At 41.2% G+C, this 15,447-nt stretch overlaps 2 protein-coding genes across 2 annotated transcripts; both read left to right on the top strand.

Annotated features, from left to right (window-relative positions):
- Positions 1 to 3,821, top strand: LOC112302683 (olfactory receptor 5AP2). The gene is made up of 3 exons (XM_024558235.4): positions 1 to 176; positions 1,320 to 1,465; positions 1,711 to 3,821. Exon 3 carries the CDS (start codon positions 1,729 to 1,731, stop codon positions 2,665 to 2,667), a length of 939 nt encoding a protein of 312 aa, XP_024414003.2. The 5' UTR covers positions 1 to 176; positions 1,320 to 1,465; positions 1,711 to 1,728; the 3' UTR covers positions 2,668 to 3,821.
- A 9,625-nt stretch (positions 3,822 to 13,446) lies between these two features.
- Positions 13,447 to 14,371, top strand: LOC128780831 (olfactory receptor 8U9-like). The gene is given in 2 exon segments (XM_053923853.1): positions 13,447 to 13,664; positions 13,666 to 14,371. Coding segments are annotated over 2 exon segments (924 nt in total).
- Positions 14,372 to 15,447: the final 1,076 nt, after the last annotated feature.

Below are 15,447 nucleotides of genomic sequence, written 5' to 3'. Positions count from 1 at the left end.
CCTGTAGGGAATAACACATGATACAACATCTTGTTATACCTGTGCGTTGTTCCTGAGAGACCAGCACCCAGGTCCAGACACAGCCAGGGTGATATAAGCCAGGTCACTGAGGGGACAGTGCTGAACCCTCTGGCAGACGGAAAGCAGGCAACAAAGAAGTACAGGATCCGGAACAGGTACAGGATTTTATTGTGGTTTTCTCATTTCTATTTTAAATTTCTTTAGTTCTTTTATCTTTATTTGACATAAAGCATGTTATAAAACTAATGGAGAGTAAGAAATAGTATACAAACTTTTCCTTACTTTCATCAATCTCATTATTTTAAAGATATTCATAATGGCAAAGAAGAAAAAAATGTGAGTATTTTATTTCTGAAAATGGTCGGATATTGTTTGTTTTTACTCCCTTACCTGTACTTTTATATATTTTACAAATATGTTTCGTTGGAAATTAAGTTTATTTTTAAAACATGTCTCTACAAGCACAGTTAATTAGATGAGTTGAGACCAGGGTTTTTAGAGACCTGCATGTGGGTCACTACATTGTTATTCAGATGTAATTCTTTGTCTGTTTGACATTCTGGTCCATTTTGTCATATTCCCACAGAATAGAAGAGGTCAGGTATTATATTATATATGATATGCCTGGTTTGTGTAAAATATAGCAGTAGAGCATAGAATTTTATTGACCTTCTAAGAACCAACTCTTTTTAACCAAAGGATTGCCGATTTCAGAGATTCTCAAGAGGACGGGGATCAAGAACACAGTTAAGCAATGTCACAATGTCTAGGGAGTTGGATGGGGCCCAGTTCAGATGGAAATTTCTCTGAGATTATGGGACTGTGGACACACGAGACATTACCTTGTATCCTGCACATTTGATCTTTTGGTGAATGGATTCAGTGGGTTCTAGCAGATTAGAGTGGAGGGTCTCACACAGCAATCCACACTTGCCTCTGGGTCACCTGTGCTACCAGGATGTGTACTCTCAGGTCCCAACATACCTTCCCAAGCAGTGCTGGCAGAGGGAGCACGGTTAGCCCTACATGTTTCAGCCTGTGCCCTTATCCTACCATCCATGGAGACCCCTCCAACTTCACCTCTAGTGAACGCTCCCTGCTCTGGGAGTCCTGGATCACAGACTACCTTTATCCCTTGTTAACTGAGTGTTGACAGGACAAGGGAATAATAGGGAAGTGGGCACTCAATACATCAAGAAACAAGCCAGTGATCTGCCTGCTTCACAGTATTGGATAATGAGGGGGAAAAATATTTTTCTTGCCTGCATCTCTCACTTCTGTATTCTTTTTCATTTCAGAATATGACAACACTTATACTACATCAGAAATAGAAACAACCATGTAATTAGATATGGGTTATCTTAGCCAAATAATTCTACAAAACACTTGGTTGACTCTGAGGACATCAATTTCTTAATCTATAACATGGAAAAATACTACATAGGTAGGTATGGAAATAAAATGATTTAATTTAGATCACAATGTGCTACCTATTCTATGTAAGCTGTATTATTATCATTCTATCAATTTATATTAAATTGGAAATATTGCAGAGAGTCACTTTCCTTAAAGAGATGTGCACTGCTGAGCTCTTTTTCTAACTGCGGACAAATAGAAAGAACAAGCTGTTTAACTGCTAAGAGAGTAGATGATTTTCCCTCAACTTGCATTTCCTTCCTCCACAACCAGGGATTGCCAACCTGAGCGATGGCCGTTGAGAACTGCACCGTGTTCACAGACTTCATACTCTTAGGACTCTCTGGCAGGCGGGATGTGCAGCAGGGGCTCTTTGTGCTCTTCCTGCTGGTTTATGGCATCACGGTGATCGCCAACTTAGGCATGATCCTGCTGATCAGCATGGAAGCCCGGCTCCACACGCCCATGTATTATTTCCTAAGCAGTCTGTCTTTCTGTGATGTCTGCTACTCCTCCACTGTCTCTCCAAAGATGCTAGCTGATCTCTTATCTGAGCAAAAGAAGATTGCATATAATTTATGCGTGGTTCAGATGTCCTTTTTTGGTGCCTTTGCGGCTGTGGAATGTATCATGTTGTCTGTCATGGCGTATGACCGTTACGTTGCCATTTGTAATCCACTTCTGTATACAATGACCATGTCCAGGAGAGTGTGCATGCAGCTCGTGGCCACTGCCTACACCACAGGTTTTATAGATTCAGCAATCTTCACCTCTTGCACTTTCCCGTTATCATTCTGCAATTCCAATATCATCAATCACTTTTTCTGTGACTTTCCACCCTTACTAGCCATCTCCATCTCAGACACAACCACCAGTGAAATAGCAATGACGGTTTCCTGTAGTTGTGTTGTGGGGTCCAGCGTCATCACTATCCTCCTCTCCTACAGCTACATTGTAACTACCATCCTTTCCATGAAGTCCGCCACAGGCAGACGCAAAGCCTTCTCTACCTGTGCCTCCCACTTAACCACTGTGGCTATATTTTATGGGACACTCCTCTTCATGTATTTCCGACCCAACTCTAGTTACTCCATGGACACGGACAAAGTGGCCTCTGTGTTCTACACAGTTGTCATCCCCATGTTAAACCCACTGATCTACAGTTTGAGGAATAAGGATGTGAAAGGTGCCCTAAAAAAAGTTGTTGTCACTAAATTATGTTCTGGGTGAAAACATGTTCACCAAAAAACATTCATTTAGTGTTGTCGAGAATTAAAATTTAGGCATTTGATGCAGTTTTGTTGTAGTTTCACAAATACAATTCTGAATGTTTCTTTATTCACTTTTGTGTCTAAATTGAATGCAGAGAATAGTCATCATGAATCTTCATCTCTTAAAAGTAAAGACACGTAATAGGCTTACTCTTAGTTTTGTAAAGAGGGTGTGTATGTATTACTCTGCTCTATTCATGGGTATATATCTCAAAGAGATATGGGCATAGTACCATGTTCCTCCATGTTTAAAGTTCCATTTTTTAAGCAAATGATTTTAATAAACTTGCTGAGCCAGGAGGGAGCTTTCGTGGTTTAATTTAGCTTTTGTTGTCTTCTTCCTATGTGCTTGTATCATCCTATAAATGTCCCATCACAACACTTAGAAGTAATAAGTAGTAAATGAATGAGTAAGAGTAAATTAAAACTCTCCTGCCTTAGTTCAAAGTCACATAACTGCAAGGGTCTTGTCTATCTGGTTCCCCCGTATTTCTACTTTGTTATTTACAATGCTCATTTTCAGGATGCCATTTAAAATCATTTGTGCAATGAATGTTGTGTCCCCCTGCAAGATAGAAGGAAAAGGCAGATTTTGTGTATGAAAAAGAAAATAACTTTGTTTTGTTTTATTCTAGCATGTTCATTTTACACAAAACCCACCTGTGTTTCTTCTTTGCCCAAGGCTGGGTAACCATCAGGGACACAGCTCATGTGATGTAGACAACTTCTCAGATCCTCTATTTCTGATTGTGCTACCCCAGGGGTCAGCAGCATCAGCAGCTCTACATTTATTTGGCGCATCACAGCCTTCACCTCAGACTGTGGATTTCCCCTCTTGCCCTTGCTCTGGGGAACAGACACCTGCTCTTAACAACTGAACAGAAATTGCATGAACAGTGCTTGGGGGTGTTGGAACTTGACCTCCTCTAATAGCTTCTATCCCTTTAATGTATACAGTGTGCTTAATGTATGTATTTTATCTCCCTTTACAACATGTTCACAGCATTATACTAATTAACTTTAAAAAAAAACATGAAATCCCCAATTGATGTAGTTGAAGTTCAAGAGTTATTAACAAGAATTTATGTTTGATGAAAAACAAACGAACAAACAGACAAATAGTATTTACATTAGTATTCCAGTTGTAATGCCTTAATTTGGTTCTCTGTCAATCTGTGAAATAAACTGAAACTTTGGTTTAAACACAATTGTAATAGTGGTCATTGCTTAGTGGTTGGATGTTAAGTAATGCTAAAATCTATTTCAATAACTTAAGGTAATTGTACCTGATACTCTATTATTGAATAATTATTAATACCATTATAAAAAACATTATATAATTTCAGAATCTCAGAATATTCATTTAATTTTAAGGTTGCCATTCTGCAGAAAAACCTGGAGGCTCTCTCTCCTTCTCCCTGGAGGACAGAGCACTAGACTGCACAAGGTTTCTCATTTAGATCCTCTTCTCCTTACACACACACACACACACACACACACAAACCTCCCTTTAATGTGCTTAGTGTACCTACTTCAAACATCCTAAGAATGAAACCACACACTTCTCAGCTCTGGTTAAATGCCCCAATCTTAAATCACTGGCATCTATCTCCTTTAAGCATTGTACTAATATCATCTGTTACTATATCACCATCTCCAAGATGAGATTGTGAGCATTCTTAGCTCAAGCACTGAGCATTCCATGTGTATTATCCAAAGTACCTGCATGGTGTCAGTGACACCAAATGACAAGACAGACAAATAGATACTAAAATGAAGTATTAGATGACATTTTACCTCCTGTTAGATGTCACTGAAACAACAATCTCAGGGTATGAGGCTTGGCAATGCACATTCCATCACCCTCCAGAAAGTACATGAATGGTTTTGGGCACTGAAGTGATGGATATGTAAAGACCCACGTGACACTTACACTCTAAGTAAAGAGCATTAACCTTGGGACGTCCCTCAGATTTGTCGATTTCATCTATCTCTGCTCCAGTCTCCACCGGAACTAAACTATGAGCAACTGTATATTAAAATACATTGTAATTTTTGAAGCATCCAAAAACATATATTTTATAAAAAAATCATACTCCTGGGGTGGGTGGAAATGGACAAGAGTATGAAAAAACACAATAAAAAATAAACTACTAAAAATACCTTAATGCAAATTAACTATATTAGCAGAAGCAGCTTTTAATGGCTGTTTATTTCTATACTTTGTTGACTATCCACCAGCCTAACAAGAGAAAAATACTTAAAACACACATGTACTGAGTCATTATTCATATCAATTCTATGCTAAGGATTGTGAGAATGTAGAAAAACATATCTATACAAATATAGATTAGATAGAGTGATAGATCTCAAATACATACATACATATATATATGTAAATTATAAAAGTTGTATACCAGGGGAATTCAATGTTATACAATGAAAGAAGAGCAGTTATACTACCCCCCAAAATGCCACTTTGGCATGCTGATTATTTTGAAATACAGTTACTTAGGAAAGTGTATGATAAAACAAGGGAATATTAAAGACATATAGAGAAAGTATTTGGAAAACAAATACACCAAACAGCATTTATCAAGACATTTGACAACATCACATGCCTCTGCTCAACTTTGTTGATGGCCAAATTACAGGAAGTGGCTCATTTACTAAAGAGGGACAAGGACATGAATTTGAAGGACCACACAAGAAGCAAGGCCAATCTTAAATGTTTGCCACAGTTACACAAAACCTGAAGTCATTCAATATCTAGGTGCAGTTACAAAATGATTTTCCTAATCAACAAAAGAATAAAGCAAACAACATATAACCAGAGACATTGAAGTTAAGAGCAATCTAACAATAACCAGAGGGGAGTGGGGAGGGGACAGTGGGGAGAGGGGTTTTCAGGAACTACTATAAAGGACACATGGACAAAACCAAGGGGGAGGGTGGAGGCGGGGGAGGGATTTGGGTTTGTCTGGGGTGGGGTGGAGGGATGGGGAGAAAATGCAGACAACTGTAATTGAATAGCAATAAAAAAAATCAAAATAAATCAATAAATTTAAAAATACTAAATAAAAAATGCAGATCCTTGAAAAAAAATGCTTTTCAGTGAGAACATTCCAGATTGCTAGGGAAACCCAAGGAGGAAAAGGACGCTGCTCTGTTCTCTAGGAAGGTATTGTTTCTGGTATTCTGAGACACAATACAGTAGAAGAACAACAGGAGATGCTTCTTGTAGTAATAATATGTCCATTTTAACCCATGGCCTTGGAAGTTCTACCTCTGAACTGGGTCGTATCCTGAACAGCAACGTGGCAGGAGTGCAACTGACCTAGACCAAAGCCCAAGCACAGATGGTTGTGGACCCTGAAAGCAGAACGATAACAGCATCCAGCTGGCACACTGTTCCCCTGTAACACAACGGAAATGTGTTTAAAATCAGACTCCATAAGTTTCTAGCTACTCTAAACAGATCTGAGTCTAATGTGTGAACTAAAGACAACTAAAAAGAAGGGAGAATATAGAAGGCTTTAGCGATTCTAATAATGTTCTGTTTCTTGGTCTGGATACTGATTATGAGGATATTTTTTAAAACAAGTTGTATACTTAGCACTTACATATTCCCTGTATGTACGTGCTGCACCAGGCCTCACCTAAGATCAGCTACTGTGAGAAAGATTCTCAGTATTAATACCAAGCACCTGCCTGAATGTGGAAGGTCTACAGCTCTCACCCACTGACGGAATTCAAACCTGAGTTCAACTTTGTTAAACTGAATGGCAGCTTTCTATTGCAGCCGTCCCCAAAATCCCCCTAGTACTTTTGTACCCATCAGAAATGAGAAAGTATGTACATGCAAAGGCTGTACAAAAGTGATCAATGTAGCATGATTTGGGATTTGACAAAAATATTTAGTGTGATTATTCATTGCAATACCACACAGCAAAGAGAATGAATAACTATCCTCATGTTGCAGAACAGACGGGGTGGGGGGATGACCCATATACTATTTCCAAGGGATCCGCCACTTTCTTCCTGGGGGTCCCCCCTGCTACTAGGTTCGCCTAGCCCACCACCAGGGAGAGACGTCTCTCAATGCAAGACATTGGTGAAAAGGAAAGGAATTATTTATTTAAAAGTTATATAGACTTGAGAACCAAGATGGCGGCGTAGGTAGACACACTGTGCCTCCTCGCACAACCAGAACTGACAGAGAATCGAACAGCAAGGGGGACCAACACCAAGAAAATAGAAAATAAACATTCATCCAGACCTGTAGGAGGGGCGGAGACGGCACCAGGTGGAGAGGACTCCTGTGGCTGTGGCGGGACTGAGATTGGCGAGAGTGTGGGACAAATGGCGCAGGCAGTCTGAGCACTAGCAGACCCTGCGGCCCCACATTTGCACAGATAAACCCAGAGGGCCGGACTCAGAGTGGTGGAGAACGGGGCAGGCAGAGCAGCGGGTAGCACCCCACGGCACCACATTCGCCCACAGGTAAACCGGAGGAACAGCGGGGAGCGAAGCAGACCGCGTAACCCAGGGCTCCAGCTCAGGGAAATAAAGCCTCAAACCTTTGATTGAAAACGCCCGTGGGGGTTGGGGTGGCAGCAGGAGAGACTCCCAGCCTCACAGGAGAGGTTGTTGGAGAGACCCACAGGGACCTAGAGTGTGCACAGGCCCACTTACTCAGGAACCAGCACCAGAGTTGGCCCAGTTTGATTGTGGGTAGCAGAGTGAAAGATTGAAAGCCACAGGAGAGTGAGGAGGGCGCCATTGCTCCCACTGGGCCCCTCCCCGACGTACAGCATCACAGTGCAGCAACCAGCATTACCCTGCCCAGGTGAACACTTAAGGCTCCGCCCCTTAAAGTAACAGACGCGCCAAGACAAACAAACAAACAAAAAATGGCCCAAATGACAGAACACTTCAAAGCTCCAGAAAAAATACAACTAAGCGAGGAAGAGATAGCCAACCTATCGGATGCACAGTTCAAAGCACTGGTTATCAATATGCTCACAGACTTGGTTGAATCTGTTTGAAAAACAGATGAAAAAATGAAGCCTATGCTAAGAGAAACAAAGGAAAATGTACAGGGAACCAATAGTGATGAGAAGGAAACTGGGACTCAAATCAATGGTGTGGACCAGAAGGAAGAAACAAACATCCAACCAGAAAAGAATGAAGAAACAAGAACTCGGAAAAATGAGGAGAGGCTTAGGAACGTCCCGGACGCCTGGAAACGTTCCAACATCCGAATTATAGGGGTGCCAGAAGGAGAAGAGGAAGAACAAAAAATTGAAAACTTATTTGAACAAATAATGAAGGAGAACTTCCCTAATCTGGCAAAGGAAATAGACTTCCGGGAAGTCCAGGAAGCTCAGAGAGTCCCAAAGAAGCTGGACCCAAGGAGGAACACGCCAAGGCACATCATAATTACATTACCCAAGATTAAACGCAAGGACCTACATCCAAGATTACTGTATCCAGCAAAGCTATCACTTAGAATGGAAGGGAAGATAAAGTGCTTCTCAGATAAGGTCAAGTTAAAGAAGTTCATCATCACCAAGCCCTTATTATATGAAATGTTCAAGGGAGTTACCTAAGAAAAAGAAGATCAAAAATAGGAACAGTAAGAATGACAGCAAACTCAGTTATTAACGGCCACACATAAAACAAAAACGAGAGCAAACTAGGCAAACAACTAGAACATGAGGGTTGTCATTAAGGGAGGGGGAGGGGGAGGGGGGAAAGGTACAGAGAATAAGTAGCATAGATGATGGGTGGAAAATAGACAGGGGGAGGGTAAAAATAGTGTAGGAAATGTAGAAGCCAAAGAACTTATAAGTATGACCTATGGACATGAACTATAGGGTGGGAATGTGGGAGGGAGGAGGTGGGCAGGATGGAGTGGAGTGGGGGAAGGAAATGGGACAACTGTAATAGCATAATCAATAAATATATTTTAAAAAAAAGTTATATACTTAGAGTCATGACTTAATGTCTTCATTAAAATACTGAAGTTCTTTAGAATACCCACAGATGCATCTCCTTCTGCCCAGTCCAGGGTACCATATCTGAGAAAAAGAAGTAGAAATCTGTGACTCAGGCTCCCGGCAACATTAACTGTGTCTCTGCCACAGGGTGCCCACTCTGCCAAAGCCACATGGTCCTCTCTCCCTCTTCTCTGCCAAAACCACCTGATCTTATCTCTACAACAGCTGCTGCCCCTGGGTTTAAATCTCGGCGCCAGTCTTCCTCTGCAGCCCCATTTCCTACTCCTCCTATAATCAGTTACACCTGCCAGCGTTCCAGGATTCTTCCAGCTTTCCTGGGCTGCCATAGTAAGGTGTGGGCAGGTGTGTCCCCTTGGCATGGAGTTAATCTCCTCCAAACTCTCACAGAGGCGCTGGAACCAGGGGGAGATGCCTCCCAGTTACATCTTGGGTGGAAGTCACTGCCATCTCCCTGGCTCAAAGCAGGGCCACAGCTATTGAATGTATCTGTGAAACCAGTTAAAGGTTATAGATATGTTAAATGACCATGCCAGAGGTTAGCTGCACAGCTATTGCTGTACAAAACAACTCTGAATGGCCCTGCTCCACGTGTCCCATCCCCCATCTCAGGCTTGTGGGGTTGAGGACATCCTATATATATTGTTCTAATATTTCCTGGACACCTTGAATTCTAGACCCCATTACAAATCCCTATGTGGGGCCGCCCTCTTGGCTGAACCCTGATACACTCATATGTAACAGCTTGAGGGAACCTCATATACATAATACTGAATGAAAGGATACAGATGTGAGAGGATAAAAGCAGAAGACTGTAATTCCATACACTTTATGAAAACATACACAACTATTGAACAATTTGGCATCAATTGAGTTACGGTCCACAAACAGTCTCGGAAAAGCTAGTTTTCTGATTGTTGTTCAGGGTTTGGATGCAGGCACATTTGAACTTGCAAAAACGTACATTTTAAAATTAACATATACGTATCTTTAAAAAGTTTCCAAAAACCAAAGACTACTTACTATCAGATTGTAGGCAATGGTCTGATTTCTGTTTTAGATTTCTCTAATTTTTATCTTTTTTGGACTGAAAGTATGCTATTAAACCTATTACAGACATTTAAAATCACTAACAGTTTCTTATATACACACATTTTCAAAATATTATTGTAAAATTCAAAGCATACAACTTCCATATAAACTATTTCATTAAATGATTGTCTTTTTTTTTTCTTTACCAGAAAGTGCTACCTCACTGATAAATCAGAGGTATTTTTAGCAGCCTTCAGAAACTACTTTCCTTGTCCTCACCCAGGAAGCCTTACTGAACTGGTTTTCCTTGGTGGCTTTGTCAAGCTCTGCACTTTGTGATAAAGACCCAGGCCTCAGGGCCAAACATCCATTATCTGGAAGGAGGAGATTGAGAGTAGACTGTTCTCTCTGCAGCACTGGGTGTGTGTGTGGGGGGGGGGGGGGCACCTGGGATCTCAGGAAAGCCCTGTAGACATAGAAAATCTTTACTCCCTTGTTTGCTCTGGAGTCTTAACTTGCGTTGTGAATCTTCCCCGCTCCACATGTAGTTAAAGAAAGCCATTCTATTAGAACATAAAACATTTGGGAATGAATTTAAATTATCTACTTTTTGACCATATGTTGCTCTCCATACTCTGAATGTCAAGGGGAGTGGGAGTTACACTACAGGGGCTCCCAGTTTCTGAAGATCACCTTTGGATCCTGCTTAAATGGGGTGTGGCCTGCAGTAGCTGGCATCCCTGGAAATAGGGAGCACCTGAGGGGAAAAGGAGGGTGGGGAGGAATCTGAAGGAGGTGACCAAGGAGGACTCTGCCTCCTCCACACACACCCCAGGGAAATAAGACAATGGTAGTGGAGCTCTTCGGTCCCACACGTACAGCACTCTCTTGTGGTTACCTGGTGGAAAAATACTTAGGTGGTTTTTCAACACACCTAACATTTCTTTTAAGTCTGTAGTTCTTTCTCAATCACCCTGCCTGTAGAAAAATAACACATGACAAAACATATAACTAATTGTATCTGTCCCGTATTCCTGAGAGACTGTGTTCTACGCCCAGTGAGCAGACATGTTAAAGGTGATATAACCCAGCTCAGTGGGGAGGCAGGGCTGAGCCCTCCTGCAGACAGACTGGGTGGAGCATGGAAGTCAGTGCACCTGGACTTGCTGTTCGTCTGATGTCTGTGTTTGATTTCTCTAATTTTTATCGTCATTGGACTGAATGTATGCTAGGAAATCTATAGAGGGTATGAAATGTTATATGAAATTTTAATTACTTTTATTAATCTAATTATTTTAAAGACATACGCATAAATGACAGGAAATACAATGAAATGCAAGCATGGATTGAGGAGGTGGGAGAATTTTTTTTATTTTTAATCTCTTACCTGTATACTCTTTATGTTTTTATTTTAATTTTTCTCTATGGACATTTTATTTATTCATTTTATTTATTTATATATTTTATTGATAATGTTATTAGAGTTGTCCCAATTTACCCCCTTTATTCTCCTCCACCCTGCAAACCTTCTCCCACCCACATTCCCCCCACACCCACCTTTAGTTCATGCCCATGGGTCATACATATAAGTTCTTTGGCTTCTCTATTTCCTATACTTTGTATATTTTTAAAAGAAATATCTCCTTTTCATTAAACAGCTGTCTACAGGAACAGATATTCAAATGGGTTTATGCCAAGGGTTTGGAGAACTGCACGTTGATCACTAGATCAGTAAACAGATTGTCCTTTTCTATTCTCCTGCCTTCCACTCCACTGTCACTATATTCTCACAGAACAGAGGGGGTCACCTATGACATACATAATATATTGATTGGGTAAATTAGAACACTGGGACATAGAACTCAATTGACCTCCGAAAGACCAATTCTGTTAAAGCAAAGACAGGCAGATTTCAGAGCTACTCAAGGAAAATAGGAATCAAAGAAAACAATAAGAACTTTCCTTGGAAAACTAAAAATGGAACTGCCTTTTAACCCAGCATTTCCATTGCTGGGATTATATCCTAAGAATCCTACAACACCAATTGAAAAGCACTTATACACCTCAGTCTTCACAGCAGCACAATTCACATGAGCCAAGTGCTGGAAACAACATAAGTGCCCATCAGCAAATGAGTGGATCAAAAAACCGAGGTACATTTACACAATGGGATACTACACAGCAGAAAGAAAGAAGGAACTCTTACCTTTTGCAACAGCATGGATGGAACTGGAGAATATTATCCTAAGTGAGAGAGGCAAAATGGTGAAAGACCATATGATCTCACCTATAAGCAGAACCTAATCAACAAAACAAACAAACCAGCCAAATAGAATCAGAGACATGGAAATAAAGAACAACCTGACAGTGACCAGACAGGATGGGGGAGGGAGAATGGGAATGACGGGGAAAAGAAGGGTAAGGGTCAAGTCAAGGAACATGTATAAAGGACCCATGGGCAAAGACGACAGGGGGGAGGAAAGAAATTGGAAGGTGGGAGGTGGGCGGAGTAGGGGAGAGTCATGGGGGCAAAATGGAGACAACTGCACTTGAAAAACAATGAAAAAAACATTCCAATGTGTAGAACTCACCAAAATTTTAACTTGCAATCCTTTCTCAATCTTATACTCTACCTTTGAAATCTGCATAAATAGAAGGCTTTAAACAAAAAGAAAACAATAAGCAATATTTCAAATTTTAGGGAAATGGAGGCATAGTCCAACATGAATTCTCTCTGAATTTACTGGGCTGTGGACAGATGAGGACTTTTATCCTGTGACTGACACATGTGTTCTGTTGGTGAATACATCCTGTGGATTCTAGTTGGTTAGAGGAAAGTGACCCACGCGGAAATACATCAACCCTTTCTTACCTCTCTGTCACCCCTGAGACCAGCATGCCTGGAGTCAGGTCCCAAACATTCTGCAGAAGCTCTGCTGAACAACAGAGTCTATCACAGGGAGCACAGTGAGCCCAGGCCTATTCCCGTCTAACTCTCACCCATGGGGACCCTCCAGCCTCTTCCCGAGCACCACCACCCTCCTGCTCCAGGGGGTCCTGATCATAGACTATCTCTCTCCCTGTCTGTGGAGACTGGAAAGGACAAGAGGGGCGAGTAGGGATTAGGGGAATGTTCTATCCAGACACCACCATGTCTCTGCCCGTCCACAATTCTAACAATGGAGGAAAACAAAACAACATATTCACTTTTTGTACCTCTCAGCTAACTGTGCTTCTCAATTACAGCATATAACACAGGCTCCACAATACTGAAAAACAGCAACAATCTTATCAGAAGATGTGGCTTACTCAACTAATTAATTTAAGAACTATTGCCTCAGCTATGGGAACATCACTTCTTAATCTCTTGAAAGGAGTTACAAAAATTACCATAAATACTACATAGGCTGGTATGAAAATAGCATGATTTAATGAAAAAGTATGCCACAAACGTGGTAAAATGCTATGTAAATGTAAGAGATATTATCATTCACCTGTATTGATTTACATTATATAGCATGTATTTCCAAAGAGTCAGATTTCCTCAAGGAGTTCTAGCATTATTTACTTGTTTTCCTAATGACTGAGAAATAGAGAGAATCAGCAATTTAACTGATAAGATAGATGATGTTAACACTGCACATCCTTTTCCTTCCTCCACAACCAGGAATTTCCAGACATGACTGATGGCTGTTGAGAACTGCACCATGTTCACAGACTTCATACTCTTAGGACTCTCTGGCAGGCGGGATGTGCAGCAGGGGCTCTTTGTGCTCTTCCTGCTGGTTTATGGCATCACGGTGATCGCCAACCTAGGCATGATCCTGCTGATCAGCATGGATGCCCAGCTCCACAGGCCCATGTATTATTTCCTGAGCAATCTGTCTTTCAGTGATGTCTGCTACTCCCAAGATGCTGGCTGATTTCTTATCTGAGCAAAAGTGCATCCCATATAATTTATGTGCCCTTCAGATGTTCTGTTTTGGTGCCTTTGCAGATGTGGAATGTGTCATGCTGTCTGTCATGGCCTATGACCGTTACGTAGCCATTTGTGATCCCCTTCTGTATACAGTGACCATGTCCAGAAGAGTCTGTGCCCAGCTAGTGGCCATTGTGTACATCCAAAGTCTGCTGTACTCTGCAATCTTTACTTATTGCACAATTCGATTGTCATTCTGCAAGTCCAATACCATCAATCACTTTTTCTGTGACTTCCCACCCTTACTAGCCATCTCCACCTCAGACACAACCATCAATGAGATAGTGATGTTCGCTTACAGCAGCTGTGTTCTGGGGTTCAGTATTGTCACTGTCCTCCTCTCCTACAGCTACATCATAACCACCATCCTTCGCATGAAATCAGCTGAGAGCAGACGCAAAGCCTTCTCTACCTGTGCCTCCCACTTAACCGCTGTGGCTATGTTTTATGGGACACTCCTCTTCATGTATATCCGACCCAGCTCCAGTTACTCCATGGACATGGACAAAGTGGCCTCTGTTTTCTACACAGTTGTCATCCCCATGGTAAACCCACTGATCTACAGTTTGAGGAATAAGGATGTGAAACATGCCCTGAAAAAAGTAGTTGGCAATAAATTATGTTCTGACTGAAGCCATGTTTTCACCGAAGGTGTTTATTGGAAGATCCTGACAGCTATAGTTCAGGTATTTGATATACATTATTATGTGTTCACCAGAGCCTAGTGATAAGTATTTTTCACTGCTTATCCTTGTTTCTAAATTAAACACAGGGAACAGTCATTATCGTTCTTAATCTTCTCCCCAAGCTAAGGGAGACTAGTAATAGATAAACTTCACTGTGTTTCAAAGAGGATTTTATCCCTCCCTTCTCCATTCATAGGTAAGTCCCAGTGAGACATCATGGGCTGAGAACCCCTCTGCCCATGTCAAATCAACTCAACCTCCCAAGGGCCCATTTTTTTGAACAATGGTTGTAATAAACTTGCTCATTCAGGGGGAGTTTATGGGATAAAATGGGTTTGCTTGTCTCATTCCTATGTAATTGTCTCTCTCTATAAATATTGCACCATAACACCTACAAATATAAGTAGTAAACAAATAAATAAGAACTTTAAAAACGCTCTGGCCCTAACTGAAAGTTTCATTCCTGCATGACCTTTTCCATTTTGTTCACAAATGTTTCTTTTTTTTTAATATATTTATTGATTATGCTATTACAGTTGTCCCATTTCCCTCCCCCACTCCACTCCATCCTGCCCACCTCCTCCCTCCCACATTCCCCCCCTATAGTTCATGTCCATGGGTCATACTTATAAGTTCTTTGGCTTCTACATTTCCTACACTATTCTTACCCTCCCCCTGTCTATTTTCCACCTATCATCTATGCTACTTATTCTCTGTACCTTTCCCCCCTCTCCCCCTCCCACACCCCTATTGACAACCCTCCATGTGATCTCCATCTCTATGGTTCTGTTCCTGTTCTAGTTGTTTGCCTAGTTTGCTCTCGTTTTTGTTTTATGTGTGGTTGTTAATAACTGTGAGTTTGCTGTCATTTTTACTGTTCCTATTTTTGATCTTCTTTTTCTTAGGTAACTCCCTTGAACATTTCATATAATAAGGGCTTGGTGATGATGAACTTCTTTAACTTGACCTTATCTGAGAAGCACTTTATCTTCCCTTCCATTCTAAGTGATAGCTTTGCTGGA

Source organism: Desmodus rotundus, chromosome 5 (genome assembly GCF_022682495.2).
Source record: "Desmodus rotundus isolate HL8 chromosome 5, HLdesRot8A.1, whole genome shotgun sequence".
Lineage (NCBI taxonomy): Eukaryota > Metazoa > Chordata > Mammalia > Chiroptera > Phyllostomidae > Desmodus > Desmodus rotundus.
Note: the sequence above shows the minus strand (reverse complement) of the source record. Positions and strands in the feature narration are given on the sequence as shown.

Excerpts from the sequence above, each read along its gene's own strand:
- LOC112302683 (XM_024558235.4), top strand. The coding sequence starts at position 1,729 with ATGGCCGTTGAGAACTGCACCGTGTTCACAGACTTCATACTCTTAGGA.